General features: G+C 39.8%; 1 protein-coding gene across 1 annotated transcript; it reads right to left on the bottom strand.

Moving 5' to 3' along the window:
• Positions 1 to 448: 448 nt before the first annotated feature.
• On the bottom strand, positions 449 to 20,059 carry psma1 (proteasome 20S subunit alpha 1). Its single transcript, XM_043686769.1, has 10 exons — positions 19,958 to 20,059; positions 15,378 to 15,422; positions 8,867 to 8,968; positions 4,600 to 4,703; positions 3,835 to 3,923; positions 3,533 to 3,603; positions 3,145 to 3,274; positions 2,947 to 3,026; positions 1,453 to 1,557; positions 449 to 690 (listed from the first exon to the last, which is right to left on the bottom strand). The coding sequence occupies exons 1-10, from the start codon at positions 19,958 to 19,960 to the stop codon at positions 631 to 633; spliced, it is 789 nt and encodes a 262-aa protein (XP_043542704.1). The 5' UTR covers positions 19,961 to 20,059; the 3' UTR covers positions 449 to 630.
• Between the last annotated feature and the right edge of the window lie 1,980 nt (positions 20,060 to 22,039).

Below are 22,039 nucleotides of genomic sequence, written 5' to 3'. Positions count from 1 at the left end.
CAGGGAAGGTAAGGAAAAGTTGTCTCACTTTATGGATTAATCTAGATCTAGAGATCATAATCTGAGAATAAAGGGTTACATAGTTCAGACATAGATGAGGAGGAATTCCTTCTCCCAGAGGTTTGGGAATCAATGGAATTCTTTACCAGAGGGGGCTGTTGAGGTTGGATAATTAAATATATTCAAGGCTGAGATAGACAGATTATTAGTCAGTGAAGAAATCAAGGATTATGGAGTATAATGGGGAAAAGTGGAATTGAGTATTATCAGATCAACCATGTTTGCTCTGAATGGCAGAGCAGACTCATTGGGCTGAATAGCCTATTAATGTACCTACATCTTACGGTCTTATAACTATACTTAAAAGAAATTTGACCATAATCATATAAAATGCCTTGCAAAGTGTTAGGCATTTCTTCTTAATAAACAACAAGCTTCCAAACATTAGTAATACATGAAGGGTTTATTGGTGTTACAGTAAGTTTATTCTGATAAGTAACAAAACCTTAAAAGAAAAATAATCAATTGCAATATTTTTCATATGTTTTACTGAAATATAAGTTGTCTCAAATGTCCTGTTCTGATGTACTACAAACGTAGTTACAAACTGCAAAATGATAGGTCAACAAGTTAGTGCTCCATTGGTTCTTCTGGTTTTTCACATGAAGCTGCATCATCAGCTGGAGGTGCCTGTAAAACATTTGCATTGTATTAAGAAAGTTACAAAAAGAAACTACATTTCATCTTCAATTTATATCCTGTGTAGGTAGAAAATAAAACTAAAATTAAATTGTGATTTACAAACTTCAGCTGGAAACACAATCCTGATAAGACATATCTGTAAATGTTTAAAATTTATCATTAAGTTTCAAATCAAATGGAATCTCTTCAATTTCAAAAAAGGTTCCAACAGATTAGAACAGCAAAACTTCTATGGAAAACTGAAATAAGATGGAACAGACAGATTCCTCCTATCCAATGGGATATTTCTTAGGTTGAGCACACTGATTCTACTGGTAGGGCAAAAAGTAGTCCATCTTACCTTCTTCAAGACAATCCCGCATGCCAATGTCATTGATGACAAAATGGTCCATGTTGGGTAAGAAACTTGCAAGTTTTCTATGGTTGTTGGCAGTGTGATTTTAAGCTAACTAAAGTCCAGAAATACTATATTATGATAATTACGAGTGCCCGAAACTCTTGGCTACTTGTGTCTAAATCGTTTGCAGCTCAGAAAAGTAATACAAATATCCCTTCAGGGAAAAAAACCCATGCTGCTTCAGGTAAAGAGAAATATAAGTAGACTTATTGGACAGTTTGAATTCGAAACAGATTTCTGCAAGTGTCAAACAACTGGCTGACCAGAACTGACAGTATGAAACACAGCAGGTTAAAATATGGCAACAAACAAATGTGTGCATTTGCATCAAGAATAACATCTTGTACATATACCTTCCTTTGAGGTCTTTCTTCTAAACCTTCCAAAAATGGTGCAACATCATTGTCATCATAAATGGTGAAATCAATATCTTTACCCACAATTCCAATTGAGACATTCTGCCAGGGAAAGGAAAATAATGCATCAAGATTTAGGATCAGTTGCACATGAATCTCAAGAATGAAAACACATATCAACAGGTCCACAACCTAGAGTCAATAGAAGTTCCAGAATATAATATGTATATTTAAGTTAGTATGTATAAATATTTTGGTCACTAAGCCAGTAGGGTCAAGAATAAGATGGCAATAATGAAGAGCAATGTTCATAAAATCATAGAATCGCTATAAGCGCACAGAGAGTCCATTTGGAACAACAAACCTGCATCAACCACTGAAGACCATCTCACCCAGACCCAGTCCCTATCTCCATAATCCTGCATTTACCAAGGCTTAACTCTGCCATGGCTAATAGCCTGCATGTCCCTCGCTACTATGGGCTAATTCAGCACAGCTAATCCATTTAACTTGCACATCCTCAGATGTAGGAGGAAACCAGAACAACTGGTGGAAACTGTTGCAGACACGAGGTGAACACAAACTCCACATAGGTAGTCACCCTAGGATGGAATCAAACCCGGGTTGCTGGCACTGTGAGGCAGCAGTGCTAACCACTGAGCCACTGTGCTGTCCATGTTACCTCATCTCACATCAATGAACACCTGCAGAGATACTGACACTTTCCTTTTTTAGAAGCTAACTTAGAGGTGGGATTCTGCACTTGGCAACACATTTGACATTGCTGGCCTGCAGCTAGCACATGGAAGGAGGTGCGACTTCAATGATCGCAAGATGGCATAAACTTGCTGCTGCAGTGAATGCTGATAATATACACAGGTCAAGGTGCACAGAAAATAAGCACAAAGGAACAGAACAGGGTGATTAGTTGATAGTTGAATGGAATTTGGCAGGATTTGACTTATAAATTTGATTTGTAAAATTCATTTTGTGGTCATTTGTCTCTATATAGTCTGTTACTTTTAAATTATGATATCTGACGGTTGACAGAAGATTGTTGCTGTATGGGAAAATTTGGGTAGTCTTTTCATTTGCTGGCATTGCTATTGGAGGAGCCGATCAAAGACAGTCTGGGCACAAAGGGATATATGTTAGTTTCCACCTCCTTTCTTTAAATTCGTCACTACATAGTGAGTGCAATAGCTGTACCAGTCAATTTTGTGCACCAGACTACCATGAATCACAACACAATCTGAGGAGTTGTTTCAGAACAGATGTGACAATGGAACTATAGTGTGCTCACTCCAACTGTTCCTCTCACATTTCATGACAGTTGATTTTTGCTTCACCATAGTTTTCAAATGATATTTTGACTAGTTTTATTTTGGACTGATTGTATAATTCATCCTTCAGCAGGGTGCAAACCAAAATATACTGGTGTGAAATAGTACATCATTGGAGACTACGCTACAGCATAAGGAAGATTTATACCTTTGTGGTAAGATCCTGTTCAGCAGGAAGTGTTTCCCTCAATGCACGCAGACCATGTTTGACCAATTCATTGAGATTACCTGGTGAGAAAGCCATAGTGGGTTTGGATGCAAGTGACAAGGGGAAAAACGAGTCAGGGAACACATAAAATAATGATTTGACGTAGTTGACCGGCACAACACAATACTGGTCACTTACAATCCTGGAATTCATCCATGTGCCTCTCCAAGTATGTTCGAGCAGATTGTGAACGGGCACCAATTGACATGGCTTTGCAGTCAAAGTAGTTCGCAGACGGGCAGGTCTGGAAAATGTGAGGGCCAATATCCTTTGGATCAAAAAGGAATATTTGATTTAATCTAACAGCTGACACAGAAGAATCATCCTTAGACTCTGATCTACGTTTTCCAACTGGCATTACTTTAAGAATTTAAAATAAATAGGCAATCTGCATATTGCAGGGATTACTGCAATTATTAATATATTGGCCCTCTTGCAAGATCAGCCTCATTCTGGACCAGAATTAATCCAGCTTGAATCAAATAAACCATTTGCCTTCTGAAATGAAGTTAAACTGAGGACTTACATCATAACCAGCAATAAGCAACCCCACACCATATGGCCGCCTTCCATACCGCTGTGTTGGAATTTGAGTTTCTGGATAAACGTGGTTAAAGAAACATGATGCTTTTCAACCAACTAACATTAAATTTGACTGTCAATTTATTTTACATATAATGACAATATTTCAGACCTGCTATAAATCAATGTTTTAAACATCAAAATTTGTGAAATATTTTAAATAAATTTCATAATAGCTATGCACATAAAACAGAGTTTGAACTGATTTATTAGGCAGAAATGTTAGGCTTTTTCTTTAAAGGATACTACTCCCAATCAGGCTCACAAGACGCGATACTGGCAGCGGCCTGTCAAACACAAACCTGGAGTCCAAACACTCCTGTCGCATGAAGTTGCTGTTGAAAAGGTGGCGGGAGCCGGAGGGGTGGAGAAGGCATGAGAAATCATAAGCATGGAGTATGAATGACTTAGTAACACACTACTGATGCTACTAATCACCAAACAGAGTTAACTGCTTACATAAAAACACAAAGTGGAGGATGAACTCAAGGTCTGGCAGCACCTAGGAAGAGTGAAACAGAGATTATGTTTCAAGGCCAATGACTCTTCTTAGGAATTCTGGAAGCACTAAGAGAAGTCACTGAACTCAAAACATAAATTCAGTTTCTCTCTCCACAGATATTTCTAGACCAGAGGAGTTTCTTCATCATTTCCTGTTTTCATTTCAAATCTCCAGCATCCTTAGCATTTTGCTTTTATTCATATCTAACTACTTTATACAAAAATGTAATGGGACCAGACATCAAATATTATTATGATTGTCCTGTTTCCCAACTGTCTCCAAGTAGTCCAACATTCCCTTTGTTATCAATCAAAAGGTATGAATCCACTATTTAGACTTCAGTTTCAGGAATCAATTTGTTCAGTCAACACAAGTAACTGCTGAGTGTACTATTTCGGAAGTCAAACTCTTCTTTCCAGACACACTTGTGATCAATAGTATGTCTCTATGGTCGAGTAATTGCAACTAAATAGCTTAGGAAATGACTAACCAACTGCACAAATACTCACCACAACAGCCTGGCATCAGCAGTAAGACCAGCAATCGAGATACCAATATGATTGTCAACATGGAGAACCTTTTTTTGATGAGCAGCTAATTCTGATTGAGCTCTCTACAAAACAAAAGTTCAAAAGATGAACACAATAAAAGATTATGCTAAATTGTAACAACTTGAAAGGTTGTAAACAGGAAACAAAATGGGAAAAGGAAAGAAGAAAGAAAGAAAGGAAGAAAGAACAGATGCATGAAACAGAGTCAGCATAAATACAGACAATTTTACAGGTGAGGTGGCCATTTGACCCATTGTATCTGTACTGGCTCTGTGAACCCCTACCCTGTCCATTCTCTAACTCTACCTCCAGAGCCCTCAATGCCTCACTTTCAAACACATATCCAGCTCTTTTTAGAAACCTCCTATGGAATCCACTTCCACCACTCTCCCAGGCAGCACATTCCAAGTCCTAACAATCCTCTGAGTAAAGAAGTTTCTTCTCGTCTCACTCCTCTCTCTTGCTGACAATCTTGAAATTGCGACTCCTAGTGATGGAATATTGTCCTTTATCCTGTCAAGATTGTTCATAATCTTGAACACCTCAAAAAGGTCACCCTTGATGGCCCTTGATGTCAAGGCTCCATTTAATGGAGTGTACCATCAAGAAGAGAGCAAAACTAGAATCAATGGAAATCAGGTAAAACTCTCTGCTGGTTGGATTCATACATGACACAAAGAAAGATTACTGTGGTCATTGGAGATGTCACCTCAGTTCCAGGAAAGAGATTCATCGAGATTTTAAATGCAGAAAGAGGCCCTTTAGCCTATTGTGTCCTTGCCAGTCAAACATCCATGTTCAAGTTTGCTCATGGAACTGGAAGGTTTGTTCTCAGACATTTTGTCACCATGCTAGGTAACATCATCAGTGAGTCTTCGTTGAAGCACTGGTGTACTGTCCCACTTTCTATTTATGGGTCTTGGTCTGTTGTAGTGGGTGATATCACTTCCAGTTCTTTTTCTGAGAGATTGCTAAATGGAGTCCAAATCGGTGTGTTTGTTAATGGAGTTCCGATTTGAATGCCATGCTTCTGGGAATTCCTGTGCATGTCTTTGTTTAGCCTGTCCCAGGATGATGTATTGTCTCAGTCGAACTGGTGTCCCTCGTTGTCAGTGTGTAAGGATACTAGTGATAGTTGGTTGCGTCTTTTGGTGGCTAGTTTGTGCTCAGGAGTCCTGGTGGCTAATTTCCTGCCAATCCTTTTGTTGCAGTCCATGCAGAGTATTTTGTATATAGCGTTCATTCTGCCGGTTGTTGTTACAGGATCCTTTACCTTCATCAAGAGCTGTTTCACTGTGTTGGTAGTTTTATGGGCAACCATGATGCCAAGGAGCCAGAGTAGTCTGGTTGTCATCTCAGATATCTCTTTCATGTATGGTAGCGTGGCTAGAGTCTCTGGGCATGTTGTGTCGTCTTGTTTCGGTACGAATTGGCGGACTGTGCTTATCGGGTTTCTGTTGTTCTTGAATACGTTGTAGAGGTGTTTTTCTTCGGCATCTTGTAGTTCCTGGGTGCTGCAGTATGTTGTGGCTCACATAAACAATGTCCTGATGCAACTCCGTTTGTGGGTGTTGGCTCCTATAGTTGAGTATCTGGTCTTTGTGTGTCACTTTCCTATAGATGTTGGTCTGCTGCTCTCTATTGACTTTTCATTCTACTGTGACATCGAGGAAGGGGAGTCGGTTGTCGTTCTTTTCCTCTTTGGTGAACTTTATACCAGTAAGGATGTTGTTTATATGTTTTGTGGGTTTCTTCTAACTTGTTCAGTTTCGTGATGACAAAGGTATCATCCACATAGTTCAGCTTGAGCTGAACTGTGGAGAAGACTGCTTGTTCCAACCTCTGCATCACTGCTTCTGCTAAGAATCCTGATATTGATGACCCTATGGGTGTCCGGTTGGTCTTGTCGTTGAAGGGGAGTTGAAACTCAGGTCTACTAGTTTGAGGATGCTGGTGCTGTCTGGTGTTTGTGTCCTTGGCTTGTCCAGTAGTGTGGCCAGGGTTTCCTAGGCCAGGGTGATGTTTATTGATGTGAATATAGCCATCAGATCAAAGGAAACCATTACCTCGTCATCTTCTATCTTTGATGTTCAGGAATTCCTGGGTGGAGTCGATGGGGTGGCGTGAATCTTCAACACAAACTGAAATACCGAGTAGAGGTTCGTCTGTATGTCAGTGTGCCAGGAAGCGTGACTGTGGGTCTGAGGGGGAAATCCCGGTTTGTGTCCCTTTGGTAATCTGCAGAAACGAGGTGTGTCGAATCCTTCAGGTTTCATTCTTTGGAGGTCTATTTTTATTAATTTCATCTGTCTTGTGGAGTTTCTTCAGTGTTGCCGTAATATGGTTTGCTAGCTATGGAGTTGGGTCCAATGCTACTTGTTGGTAGATGCTGGTATCTGTGAGTAGCGTGTCTGCTTTTTCAATGTATTGTGTTCTGTTCAGGAGGACGGGTCATGCATCCTTTGTCAGCCGGTAGGATTAAGGTATTTCTGTCTTTTCTAAGTACTTCCAGGGCTTTTCTTTCCCGTGTGTTGAGGGTGTTCCCTTCTTTCTGCTTAGTGCTGGTGCTACTGTTTGCCTGATGGCCTGCTGGCTTTCGGGGTTGATTCCAGTGCTGCTAGAAGTCCTTTTTGTCCACATTCCTGTGGTTGTAGTTCATCCCTCGTACGAGAACGGCCTTTTCCGTATCTAAGTGTGGTCGGTCCGACAGGTTGTTTATCCAAGCTTGAATTGTCTGTGTTATTGCTGTCAAAAAGTGTGGTGCTGGAAAAGCACAGCTCGTCAGGTAGCATCCAGGGTGCAGAGTCGATTTACCAACATCTCAGAAAAAAGAACCAGAAGTGATATCACCCGCCACAACGGACCAAGAAACATAAATAGAAAGTGAGACGGTGTACCAGCGTTTCAACGGAAGCTCACTGATGATGTTACTAAGCATGGGGACAAAATGTCTGAGAACAAACCTTCCAGCTCAGTGAACAAGCTTACAACCTGAACCACAATCTGAGCTACAAATCTTCACAAAAATCGCAAACATGCATGTTTTTTAATTATTCCCAGCACTTAGCCCATAGCACTGTATGCTTTGAGATTTCCAGTGTTCATCTCTCAAGGGGTCCCTGGCGTTGATGATCTAGGCCTAAATATCTTTAGCTATTTCATCACTGACTTTCCCTCTATCATAAGGTAAATAATATGGTGGTTGCTGATGACTTCATAATGTTCAGCACAATTTGTGATGATTCGGATATTGAAGCAGTTTGTGTCCAAATTCAGAAAAACCTGAAACATATCCAGTTGCAAGTAACATTTATACCATACAAATGTCAGGCAATGACTATCTCTATCAAAAGAGAACCTGACCATTACGTTGTGATATTCAATGGCTTTCATACCATGGAATCCTAATATCAACATTCTGGGGGTTACCAATGACCATAAACTCATATGGACTCGTTATATAAATACAGTGGTTACAAAAGCAGGTCAGAGGTGAGGAATCCTGTCGTGTATTTCTGATTCCCCACACCCTGTTCACCATCTATAAGGCATAAATCAGCAATGTGATGAAAAACCTCCCACAAGCCTCGATGAGTGCAGCTCCAACACCACACAAACGTGACACTATACAGGACAAATGTTTTAAATGTTGTAATTGTACCAGCCTCCACCACATCCTGAGACAGCTCATTCCATACATACACCACTTTCTGTGCGAAAAAGTCGCTGCTTAGGTCCCTTTTATATTTTTCTCCTCTCACCCTAAACCTATGCCACCTAATTCTGAACTCCCCCCACCTCCAGGGAAAAGATCTTGTCTATTCACCTTATCCATGCCCCGAATGACTTTCTAAACCTCGATAAGGTTTCACGCCACAGCCTCCGACGGTCCAGGGAAAACAGCTCCAGCCTGTTCAGCCTCTCCCAAAAGCTCAAATCCTCCAACCCTGGCAACATCCTTGTAAATCTTTTCTGAAACCTTTCAAGTTTCACAACATCTTTCCGATAGGAGCGAGACCAGAATTGCATGCAATGTCCTGTACAGCCGTAACATGACCTCCCAACTACTGTACTTAATGCTTTAATCAATAAAGGAAAGCATACCAAACGCTTTCTTCACTCTCCTATCTACCTGCAATTCTATTTTCAAGGAACTATTATCTATACTTGCATGCTTGCAGAAAAGTACAATAATTTAATATGACTATATAGCCCGCATTTTTACCTTTAAAGCTACCAGGACAGCATGGGTTTTTGACTTGAGCCCTACAGTGGCTGAACCTTGTTTCACTGCCTCCATTGCATATTCAATCTGATGTATACGACCCTGTAAGAGCAAAACAACAATTAATTCCAGTACTAATAATTTTGAAATTAAGACAAGTGCAACCAGAATTAGGATTTCAGTATCCAAAACATAAAATGCCACTCAACTGAATACTTTATTAGCCCAAAGTCTTGATCAAGATTGGAAACCCTTTTTCCAAATGTGATCAGACACAAAAAAACTATCCACTTACCAACTTATGATTTTTTGACCAATCTTGTGGAGGATTCTGCAGAACTCAGGCAGTGCAAGACATGTGGGAGACATCAATGAAAGGATATCGCAGAAGCCACACCCTATTTTCAAGACATTAGCTGCTATATTCTTTTAAGCAGTCACTAATGCACAGAAAGGCTTTGAGACATTTAAACAGCTTTCAGTGCTTTCATGAATAAGTGGATAAGTTAATATGTTGGCTGGTAAGATAAGCAGAATACGAGTACCATCTGGGCAAGGTGGCAAGTAGGGTCACTTGACTGGTGAGGAATCGGAAGGAGAGTCAAACTGTAATGGGGGTAATTGACTCAACTGAGAATAAGTATAACTGATTATGTGGGACACATGGATAGTAAAAACAATTAAAGATCCATAGAACATAACAGCACAGTAGAGTCCCTTTGGCCCTCAATGTTGCGCCAACCTGTGGAACCAATCTGAAGCCCGTCTGTCCAATACTATTCCATTTTCATCCATATGTTTATCCAATGAGGATTTAAATGCCCTTAATGTTGGCCAGTCTACTACTATTGCAGGCAGCGTGTTCCAGGCCCCTACTACTCTAAGTAAAGAAGCTACTTCTGACATCTGTCCTATATCTATCACCTCTCAATTTAAAGTTGTATACCCCCTGTGCTAGCCATCACCTTCGGAGGAAAAGAGCACTCACTGTTCACCCTATCTAATCCTCTGATTATCTTAATCTCAATTAAGCCACCTCTCAACTTTCTTCTCTCTTACGAAAACAGCCTCAAGTCCCTCAGCCTTTCCTCCGAAGACCTTCCCTCCATATCAGGCAACATTCCAGTAAATCTCCTCTGAACCCTTTCCAAAGCTTCCACATTCTTCCTATAATTCGGTGACCAGAACTGTACGCAATACTCCAAGTGCAGTCACACCACAGATTTCTCCAGCTGCAGAATGACCTCGTGGCTCCAAAGCTCGATCCTTCCACCAATAAAAGCTAACACACCGTGCCCCTTCTTAACAACCCTATTAACCTGGGTGACAACTTTCAGGGATCTATACACATGGACACAGATCTCTCTGCTCATCCGCACCACCAAGTATCTTACCATTAGCCCAGTACTCTTTATTCCTGTTGCCCCTTCTAAAGAGAATCACCTCACACCTTTCTCCATTTGCCATCTGTCAGCCCAGCTCTGCAGCTTATCTATGTCCCTCTGTAATCTGCAATAGCCTTCAGCACAACCTACAACTCCACCGACCTTAGGTGTCACCCGCAAATTTACTAACCCATCCTTCTACACCCTCATCTAGGTAATTTATAAATTGACAAACAGCAGTGGCCCCAAAACAGATCTTAGTGGCACACCACTACTAAGTGAACTCCAGGATGAACATTTCCCATCAACCACCACCCTCTATCGTCTTTCAGTGAGCCAACTTCTGATCCAAGCCGCTAAATCACCCTCACTCCCATGCCTCAGTATTTTGTGCTATAGCCTACAGTGGGAAACCTTATCAAATGCCTTACTGAAATCCATGTAATAATTAACTATAAATAAGTATCAGAGATAGGAGGAAAAGGATACATCTGAAAGAGGAATGGTAGCCTTCACAGAAGTGCTATTAATTAAATTAGTGCTCTGCATGGACAACAAAAACTTGTAAACAGTTTAATCACTGGAAAGGCAGAAGACAACATTACATCTGGGTGTGAAAGTAAAATATTCATTACAGAACAAATACAACAACCATCCAACTGAGTAGAATGGCAAAGATAATGAACCAGCCTGGGAGTTCCACTAGAAACCAGGGTAATACAACGCTCAAAGATGAGGAGAGACTTTTACTGATAAATCTTTAACAAAAGATTCTTCTAAGCGGTAAAAGAATAAGTAAGATGTCAAAGACATATCCATCTAAGAAAATGAAACATTTTACTGATAAAAGAATTGTTCGTTAAAAATTTAAGATTGGAACATTAAAAAGGGAGTGGAGAAAGAAATATTCAGTCATAAAACATTAAAAGATTTTTCCTGATAAAATAATCCTTCATTAAAAGTTTAAGATTAAAAGAATAAGGGTGAAATAAAAAAGGGCAGCGAGAGTCAAAGTGGACATAGACTCCTGAGAAAACGAGGAGTTAAATAGATATTTTGCATCAGTCTTTGTCATGGAAGATACTTCAAACATTCCATTAATACTAAAGAATGCAGAGGAGGAATTAAGTATCATCACCATTACTGCAATAGTTTTAGACAAACTATTGGGGCGAAAGGCAGATAACAATGGCCCCAGGCCCTGATGTCTTGCATCCCAGATTCCTAAAGAGAGACATTTTATTGTTAGACATTGCTAGATGTTCTAAGATATTTTTGAGTGGTTATAAATAACATCAAAATGGATTTTATTGGACTTAGTATTATATCTTTTGGACTGCCATATACTCAAAATTACATTGTTAATGTCCATTAATAAAGTTGTAAATTTAATACATGAGATCAATTAAGTTTTATTCTGTTACAACTGAAATGAACCTGAATGGAAAAGTGTATTTTCTGAACATAAAAATCCTGGAGTCTTAAATTATTGGGGTCATTCATAGCAGAGCTAAGTCTTATTAAATTTAAACAGGTTACTCAGAGGATGGCAACGTTCTTGGCAGCTTCTTCACCTGTGGAAAGGTTAACAATGTCTTACAAACCCAAAACTGTAGAATTGACTAATTTGTGCTCAGCAGAAATTATCAAGGAAATACCCCTGATCTAATTTCACTCTAAAAAGAGTAAAAACCATAAATAACTTGGAGATCAGATCAGTGTATGTCTGGGAGTGGGATGGTCTGAGGAAAATGAGGTTAGTGAGTGTCCATGTTGCACAGATATAGATAAACACTATGATTTTTCAGTAATTTCTAACATTCCCTGACTACCTCAGTCAGAAAATGTTCTCGGAAGGTTCCAGGGAGCAGGGAAATTGCCCGTGAGCATTTTAAACGTTTTGTGAAATTCCAAAAACGTCAGTGCATCAGGAGTCCAGCAGGATGCTAATGCACATCTTGGATTGTAAATTCAGTCTTCAATGATTCCAAGTCCAGTAATTCTGGGTCAACACTGGCTTTGAATATTTCAAGGCAAACATACCTACAAGAAGTTGTCATCACACAAATCTGTGTTTGTTTCATGAAAGTTCATGTCTGAAAGATTACAATCAGGCCTCTATCCAGTCACAGCATAAAACAACTTCCTGTAAAGTTTAAATTATATGCTCTGGTTCTGTAATTTAGTGCACCATTTTCTTCCTAACTCTTGTAGTGTTATGATTCGGAGATGCTGGTGTTGGACTGGGGTGTACAAAGTTAAAAATCACAACACCAGGGTATAGTCCAACAGGTTTAGTTGGAAGCACTCTAGCTTTCGGAGCGACGCTCCTTCATCAGGTGATTGCTCCTTCATCAGGTGGTTGCTCCTTCATCAGGTGGTTGCTCCTTCATCAGGTGGTTGTGGCACATTGCTCTGAAAGCTAGTGTGCTTCCAATTAAACCTGTTGGACTATAACCTGGTGTTGTGTGATTTTTAACCTTGTAGTGTTATAGCTTTGACACAATTAGCCTTCAAAACTTCTCCTCTAATGCTAAGCTGGCTGGGGACTGCTACTGCATGTCTCCAATTACCTCTCTGACCCAAAACACAATGGCTTTTCTTCCATCCATTGCATTAGGATAGGTCTATATTTCAGTTCCCTCTGATTTCTTATTGTTATACCGAAAGCTAAAATCACTTAAATACAGATCGTTAGCTTAGGAGACCTAACACTACCTCACCATTTGTTTCAACCTTTCTACTGTCTGTTTTGTCAGGCATCCATTCAGGATTGCACCACATTTCTCTCAAATAAAACACCAATTGAACTAAAAACAGTTAACCCAAACCATAATTTCTGTATTAACTTTGTAGGCTGAACCAAATCATTCAGAATGTTATAATCCTGTTTAACTGAATAGATCTTTTAATCCAATAACCTTTCGATCATATCAACTACTTCCTTCCTTCCTCACATGATTGACCTTCGCTTCTACCTCTTATCTGCTGCTCTCAATGTTTTTGTTACCTTTTATCAGCAATGTTCCAATCTTTTCTTGGTCAGTCTCATATCTTCCATTCTCTATAAATCTTCTGAAGCTCATGGCAAACATTGCTCCGTGCATCCTAATATACACTATTTCCATCATCTGCACTCACTGAATTACATTGGTTCCTGAATTATATTGGTCTCTCAATTCTCACGGGGTAAAAACAATGACTGCAGATGCTGGAAACCAGATTCTGGATTAGTGGTGCTGGAAAAGCACAGCAGTTCAGGCAGCATCCGGGGAGCAGTAAAATCGACGTTTTGTCATCAGGAATACAGCTCTCAATTCTCACCCCCATGTTCCAATGTCAGTTTGTCCTCTCCAACCTCAAATCCCTTCTCGTCCTGCAACTTCCTGCCTCAAAGCCAAAAGTTTCCCAATTTTGACATTGTTGTACTGTTTCCTATAAGGACTCCATTCCATTTTCCCAGTTTCTCTATCACATGATACCACCTTCCACATGCAGTCACCAGGCATGTCCACTGTTTTCCTCAACCAGGAATTCCTCACTACCATGGCTGACAGGTCCTCAGCACCATTTCCCACACCTTCTGCCCTTATCCCTTCCCTGCCACAACAACAGGTTTCCCCGTATGCTCACTTTCTACTCCACCAGTCTTCGCATCCAAGAATCATAAGCCACCATTTCTGCTACCGCCTCCTCCTTTGTTGGCATTCTGCAGAGATTGTTTCCTTTGGGACACAGTGGTCCACTTCTCCCCAATTCTCAAAATCTCCTCACGTTCCCATGCAACAGGAGAAGATGCAACACTTGCCAATTTCCCTTCTCTCACTTAAATGTCAAAGATCCAGACACATCTTCCAGACAAAGCACTGATTTACCTGCAGTTCATTGAATCTTGTCTACTGTACTCACTGCTAACAATGTGATCTCCTTTGTATTAGGAATGCGAAATGTAGAATAGAGTGACCACTTTATGGAACCCCTCCGGACAGTCCATTAAACTGACACCCAAGCTTCCAGTGGCCTGCTACTACAACACACCACAAACTTCTCATATCAACATTTCTGTCTCAGCACTGCTACAGTGCTCAGGCAAAGCTCAAGGCAAGCTAGAAAAGGAACATTTCATCATCCACTTCACTTACCTTCCAGCCCTCAGACTCAACATTGAGTGTAATAATTTCAGAGTATGAACACCTTCCTCCAAGTCTGCAACCCACTTCCACACCCCAAGTCCTGTGACGGTGGTGGAGCAACCCCTACAGAAATCTATTTTCAACCGTTCACATTCCTGCCGGCACCCATTCAGCATTTCTCTCTCTCCTAGCTTATCATCAAGTTTCTGTGTCTGCTTCTCTTCTCTCCTCCTCTCAATACTTCCTACCCAAATCTGAGCACCATCTTCACCTGTTCAACACACTCCTTTCCACCCTCCAAAGCCTGTCATCAACATAAACACCATTGCGTCCCAGCTGCATTCACTTCTGATGAAATGTCACTGGACTTGAAACATTAACTCTGATTTTTCTCCTCAGTTGTTGTTAGAACCACTGTATTTCTCCAGCATTTTATGTTTTTGTTTGAAAAATGTCCAAACAGACTATGCAAAAAAAGAATTAAAAAGGAGTTGCACATTTGAACATAATCATGTACACTCAAAATAGTTACGGTACATGGCTAAAATCCTCTATGGATTTATTTTTTCCTATGCTTCCCTTTCTGATTTCCCCAATCTCTTTGATCCAATAATAGTGGATATCACTTCAACCATCCAAGACCTAAACTCTGGAATTCACATCTTTATCCCCTCGCTCCTTCTCAAAATCTCTTTCAACCAAACTCTGAGGCACTCATCCAAATTGTTAGTTAGCTCGGGGTCAAATTTTTTTTTGAGTTATGCTTCTGTGAAATGGTCTGGGACATGTCCCTAAAACAAGGTTTCCCAATTATGGTTCATGAGCCTGAACGAGGTTGCAAGCTCAGAAGAAGAAATAGCAGCCATGAAGTTCAGAGAGATTTCTCACAGCTGCAGGGCTGTCTTAAATACTTGGGTAATTGTAGTGTTTTGGTGGGTGTGGTCTAATTGATACCTTTGAGACTAAATTTTGGCAAAAGAAAACTTTTCTTACCTGTGGGCTCCAAACCGTGACATCGTTGTCATATTGATTACGGAACTATATGAAGAAGCAAACAGAAAACATACATAAATAATAAAGAGAAATAAAGATTTTTAAATGAACACAGCATATCACTCAGACCAATGAAGTAGGTGAAGATACTGAAACTGATTTCCCTTCAACATTTCACAATGATTAACTAACGATCCCAGTCCAAACCCACCAATCAGGAAAGGAATAATTAGTCCAGTTTGGGCCTATATCTTTTGAAATTTATAAGAATAAGAGGTAATTTTCTTGATGTTTACAGGATCAGAAGGAGCTTGACAAGGTACACATTAGTTCACCAGCTTGAGAAATTAGAACATCTCACAGTAACGCAGCATTTACTTAGGACCAATAGGAAGTGAAATTTTTTCTTCTCAGTGAATATGAATATCTAGAATGGTTTACAACAGAGGGCTGTAATGCTCTACTATTGTGTATATCCCAGGCAAATATCAATATATTGTTAATCTCTCAGCAAATCAAGAGATATGGGGAGTGGGGAAAGTGGAATTAACATAAAAGATCAGCAATGATACTTAATGGAGGAGGAGAAGGAGGAGATTGAAGGGGCCAAAGAGCCTCAGTCTGCTTGCATTTTACATAGTTAAAAATCACACAACACCAGGTTATAGTCCAACAGGTTTAATTGGAAGCACACTAGCTTTCGGAGCGACGCTCCTTCCTTCATCACCTGATGAAGGAGCGTCGCTCCGAAAGCTAGTATGCTTCCAATTAAACCTGTTGGGCTATAACTGGTGCTGTGTGATTTTTAACTTTGTACACCCCAGTCCAACACCGGCATCTCCAAATCATGCATTTTACATGGCATTATTAATTCCGTTTAGCCCAGTAACAATCATAACTGTTAACATATCCTGTGACAGACAAGGTGAGAAATAACTTCTGAAACCCCTCCTCCCTGCCATCTATGTAATTAGTATATTTTTGAAGTGGGGGAGCTAGTACTGGATGGGGTGGACAAAGTTAAAAATCACACAACACCAGGTTATAGTCCAACAGAGCTTATTTGGAAGCTCTAGTTTTCAAAGCGCTGCTCCTGTTGGAGTATTACCTACTGAGTGATTGTTAACAATGTTTTGAAGAGGAAGATGTGAGAGTATGGACAATTTGAATAACTAGCAAGAAGATTTGTATAGTTTTAAATAAAACAGGATTATTTATTCACAGGCTAATCCTGAAAATAAAACACTGACTCACTTATCCATTGCACACACAAACACACTGAAGGAAAAAGAGTGTAGTTCACTGTTGCATTGATAGACAAAAGCAAGGCCGATTTAAGTCAGGAAATGTCTTTTGGATCATCATGAGATGGGTAGTGACATTGCTAGAAAACGCCAGCCTGAGAGATGGTGCATTAAGTTTTCAATCCGCAGAGCATGTTAGCCTCAGCAGCCATCATTTGAAACACTAGTTTTCATTTTTAAAATAAGCGAGTTCCAGTATATTCCACAGAGAAATATTCTAAAAGTTATAAAGAAAATGTGCTTTTACTATGTATGGCAATATGAAAGTACAGTTTCCAAGAGTAACTGTGTAATCCCAAACACTAAAATTCTGAAAGAGAATGACTTGTCTGACAGAATCCAAAGCAATCTAGATGATGCTTGGATTAACACACAAATCAAAAGCAGTGCTCATGTGTTTCATTTTCGTGGAACTTAAAAAATAAGATCACTGTCTAACCTGAGTCTACAGCAACACAGATGAAAATCCAAATGATTAGTTTACTCCTCTTTTCTCCAGAGTAAGATTGCGTCCAAACTCAAAATTTACACACTTAAATACATATCCCAAACAAATTACTTGTGAAAATAATACAGTACTGACTTTGTAGCCAAAAACATATTTAAGTGTGTACCTAATTCAATCCTTCAATGTAAATATTAGCAACTTTATTAGCTCAGTAAAACAGTAAACCAGAGTTTGCATGTATTTTAGAGTAGTCAGCAATTTCTGGAGCTACAGGTGTGGTTCAACAGAAAGTTTTAGAAGTTGCTGTCCAACTTGCCTGCTCTTCCACAAGCTGCACTACACTCGATACCTCACCAAGTGATTTATTGAGGAAATTCACGAAAGAGGTAGGAGGCCACCACATACCCACAGGTTCATATCCACTAGCTGCTCATTAAATACTAGAAAAATATGGAGCTGGTGGATTCAGGTGCAAATGATTTTTTAATAATGTAGAAAGTCTTAATTACTATAAAATGTCCTCTCCAGCACTGAAAATACAATTTAACAATGGCGAAGTCTCATTAAGAATTTAACTTATTAGGGATTTAAATGATCTTTCTTGACATTTTATTTCTGTTTCCTCACTTTCACTTTGTTAATGATTTTACAATGAATTAATATTCTAAAGTTTTACTTACTAGTTTAGAATGCATTTCTCAGTGAGGATCCTTCTATATAATTGATTAAAGACAGCCTGCTGTTGCTTGCCCAGTTCACATACATCACAGATCCCCTCTAGGGGGTGCTCAACTGGAAATTCTCTCAATTAAATGGAAATTGTTCCTCAAAAAATGTTTTAAGGAGCACTGTGCAACAAATGGGACGTATCATTTCTTCACCTCTGACCACAAAATCTGGGCAATTATGTCCTAAGAATCCATTTACTCAATTAGTGTGAGGAGGAAAAAGGGCCAGGGAACTAATCCCATGAGCATTAGCACATGCTGCAAACCAAAACCTTTTCAACTCGAATTTTTTTTTCTGTGCTGACTTCAAATTTCTGAATGTATTGGACAAAATATTTTCAATGAAACTATAAACTTTAGTGTGAAGAACTGTCTCTGACAAATATCTACTGGTAAACAGGCAGTCGTCTCTATTGATTATAGTGCTAGTTTCCTTTGCAGGAGTTTATTTACTCACAAAAAAACTACATATGGTATGAAGGTGGTCATGGAAGGAGAAGTCAGATACAGCTGTATCACCTTATAGTCCCTCATTTTTAAAAAGCATTTCAATCAAAATATCAACAAAGCAACCTTGCATAAACTGGATTTTTTTGGGCAGAAAATTCAATAGCTTCACAATTTTAAAAAGTGACTTTTTTCCTCAAGTTATTATGGCTCCTCTTTGGGTGAGGTCTCAAGTGGAATACTGTGCACAGTGCTGGTCATCTTACTTTGAAAGGATGTAACTGTGTGGGAAGCAGTTCAGAGAAAGTTCACTAAACTGATAGCTAGAATGAGTGGGTTGTTTTACGAAGAAAGATTGACCAGACTAGGCTTGAATCTGTTGGAGTTTAGAAAGGTAAGAGGGACGTGATTGCAACAGTGAAGATCCTGAAGAGTCTGACAGGGTCTAAAGAGGAGGTTTCCTCTTATGGGAAACATGGAAATCTTCAAGACATTTCAGAACTACTTAGGTGAGCACTTGAAATGCCACAACTATGGGTCAAGTGCTTGAAAATGGGATTAAAAAGATGGATGTCTGATGACCCCTGTGGAGATAATGGTCTGCAGAGCCTCCATCCTTGCTGTAAAAATTCTGAATCTATAACTTGTAACTAACTATAAGTATACTGAGATACCTCAAAATGTCATCTATAGGGGAAGAAGCTGATCAGGTTTGCACTTTATGTCGTGTCAAATTTGAACTATTACCTATCTTTATAAATTTTATTAATGAAGTATAATTTTCTCCCTTCACAAATACTGTCTGACCTGACTACTTCAAGCATTTTTTTTTTAAGTTTCAGATTTCCAGCAGTTGTAATGTTTTGCATTCCCATTGAGTGCATTGTGGGACGTTCGGCAAAAATAATTGACATCCAATTACAAAAAAAATCTCTGCACTCCAAAAGTACTTCATTAAACAGTGAAGGTGTGATGAAAACTATGTAATTACAACTTCGATGATATATTCTACGAAACGAATCAAAATGTGCTAAACAAGAACAGAAACAAATACTCTCAAATCGAAAATGAATAAGGCAGCAATCCTGTCTCAACAGAGTCCTTCAAGTATTAACAGTTCCCTTCCTCTCTAAAATCGACTTACGTTCACTTCCTTGAAACAGCATATCTTATTAAATCAGGTTTTACTTGCACACACATCAAGCCGTTTAAACTGTCATGAAATCAGATTAACTCTGTGTAGAATTATAAACTAAATAAAACATCTAAGGGATTGTCCATCTCCCAGGCCCTGTGTCAATCAACTCCCAGAGACTAGGCCGGATTCGATCCGGCAACTTCTGCTAAGTCATGAAAAGTCAAGGCGCCCCTTTCTTCCATCCCAGTCCCCAGTGCGGAGTGAAGCAGCCGCTCATCCTCAGCTACGGAAAAGCGGCAACGCGGAAGGGATTGAACCGGGGCCTGGAGTCGGGCCTAAAATCCATTTCTAACAACATGACTCGGCACGAAACATGCAGCCCCGGGAGGAGGAACAAGCACAAAATGAAAGCCGCAGCCCACTGGCCGAATCGCACATGAGATTATAAGCAAAGCCGTGAACTGGCCACATTGTGCTTCATATAGGTGTACTGGCAACTTCTCTACTAAACCTACCATTTTGCTGCGACCGCGCCGTTTCCGTCCAGCTAGTGATCGATAGTACCTTGGTTTGATGAATCACCTCTGGGTACCTTCCAGGCATGAAAACAAACCATCGAATCATCGAGCGCAGCAGATTTAACCTTTTGAGAACTGCCTCTGGCAACTTTCTGCTCCTGATGGCTTCCTGCCAATGAGCCAAAGGGAATTCGATGCAGTGGGGAAAGAAGTTAACGAATATTTTAAACGAAAGGGCAAGAGTAAATCAATAAATGTAAGCAAAAAAAAAACGGAACAATTATTTAGCTTTAAAGGTGTAAAATCAAACTAACTTGGTGATACCAGCATTCAAAGGATACGAAACGCATTTAATATCGAGTTTAATATTTAATATATACGTAAATAATTGATAATAGTTTCGGATACTGAACTTTTAATTAAAATAATGCGATAGTTGAGTACCCCTTTGCCTCAAACTGCTGCGTTGTGTGGAAATTTCATGTATCCTCGCTGGCAGTTGGTGTCTTACTGGTTTAGCCCACTCTATGCTTTCTCTTGAGTGTAAGATCCAGCCTGGACGAATTCAGAAGTATCGTAAGGGGGTGGAAATTGTACAGGGAAGAAGCCGCGGTTCATGTAAGAGTCCTCTGAGAATATGGTAAAGCTGAGGACGCCTCAGAGTAGGGCAGCCGAAAGCACAACTAAGCAAATGACTGCGCGGGAACTTAGCGAATTGTCAAAAAACGGTGCCCACAAAAGATTCGTTACTCAGTAGGATAGACTGACATTTCAGTAACTGCAAACGTGAATCCCACATTGTGTGCTATTTCGCTGGTTCCACACTATAAGGTATCAAGAGGGTGCAGAAAGGACACGGGTGAGATATAGCAGTTTTGGAAGAGAGAATGGGAGTACCTGAAGACAGGGAACTACAGCGTGCCTGAAGCCCAAGCAGAGTAAAGTAGTTGGGTGATTTACAGTTTAGTGTTCAAAAAGTCGGAAGTGGATCTTATTCATAAGATGTTCATAGGTCGTGACAGGATATTGGGGAGAAACTGGTCAAAAACGAGTTTCAGGCTACAGCATTGGGAAATTTGAGGGAAGTTTGGCTTGGTGGATAGGGGAAGGGGAAGAATAGCAAGCAAAGGCAGAGGAGGAGCTATGGATCACCACACTTTCGAGTCTAATCTCCAGCATCTGCAGTCCTCACTCTCTGATAGTGATATTGATATTTAGCCTACCGATTTAGCTTTAAATATACAACATACTTTTTGCATATTTGCAACCTGCATGAAGGCTAAATGCTTTGCATCGTCGCAAAAATTCTGTAGTCTATGGAGGATTTCTAGGCAGTTTACCATGAGGGTAGCGAAATGGTGGATGCTCCACAAAATAAATCTATCGCAACCAATTGAGGGGCTGTCGCGATGCTAATTCAGTACCAGTCACCCATACCTCCCCCCATCGTAATGGACGTTCTCAGTCTCTTGACATCACTCCGGCAACACTAGCGACGTACCCAGCAGAATGTTGGGACCATAAATTATTAATAGTGCAGGATTTATAACAATAAATGGCGAATTCAGGAAATGTTTAGGCAATAAAAACAGAAAATGCAGAAAATACTCATCAGATCAGGCAGCATTTAATATTCCAGGACAGTGACCTTCCTTCAGAACTCAGAAAGGTCGCGGAAATGTTAAACAAAGTGGTGTCAGCAGAAAAGGCGGTGGCCTCGAGCAATTTGGTGTGACAGTCTTTTTGAGGTCATTAGCGGTAATTTAGAAGGACTGGAAACTTATAAAAATGAAATTGACAACTGAAGTCTTCGGTAAAAATGGGTTAAAATCTGCAGAGATCGGCACAGCATTTAACCGCTCTGGTCTTCAAAGTTAGCAAATATTAACTGACACTTTCACTTTTTTTTCGCACTACCTTGTAACTATTTTGGTAATAAGGAGAAACATTACAGGGATCCATTTGTAAATTATCAGTCAATACAGCAACTGATAAAAGGCACTCCTTCCTTGGTCAAAATATTCAGGTTTTGTCAAAAGTTTAAAGTCAAAACGCTAAGTACAACAAGTATGCGGAAAA

This window comes from Chiloscyllium plagiosum, unplaced genomic scaffold (assembly GCF_004010195.1).
Source record: "Chiloscyllium plagiosum isolate BGI_BamShark_2017 unplaced genomic scaffold, ASM401019v2 scaf_1311, whole genome shotgun sequence".
In the NCBI taxonomy this organism is placed as follows: Eukaryota; Metazoa; Chordata; class Chondrichthyes; order Orectolobiformes; family Hemiscylliidae; genus Chiloscyllium; species Chiloscyllium plagiosum.
This window is presented reverse-complemented; position numbering and strand designations above follow the sequence as displayed.

Coding starts and splice junctions, on each gene's coding strand:
- psma1 (XM_043686769.1), bottom strand. Junction 3,275..3,532: donor TGCTTATTGCTGGTTATGAT/GTAAGTCCTCAG, acceptor TTTGATCCAAAG/GATATTGGCCCTCACATTTT. Junction 691..1,452: donor AAGAAAGACCTCAAAGGAAG/GTATATGTACAA, acceptor AATGTTTTACAG/GCACCTCCAGCTGATGATGC.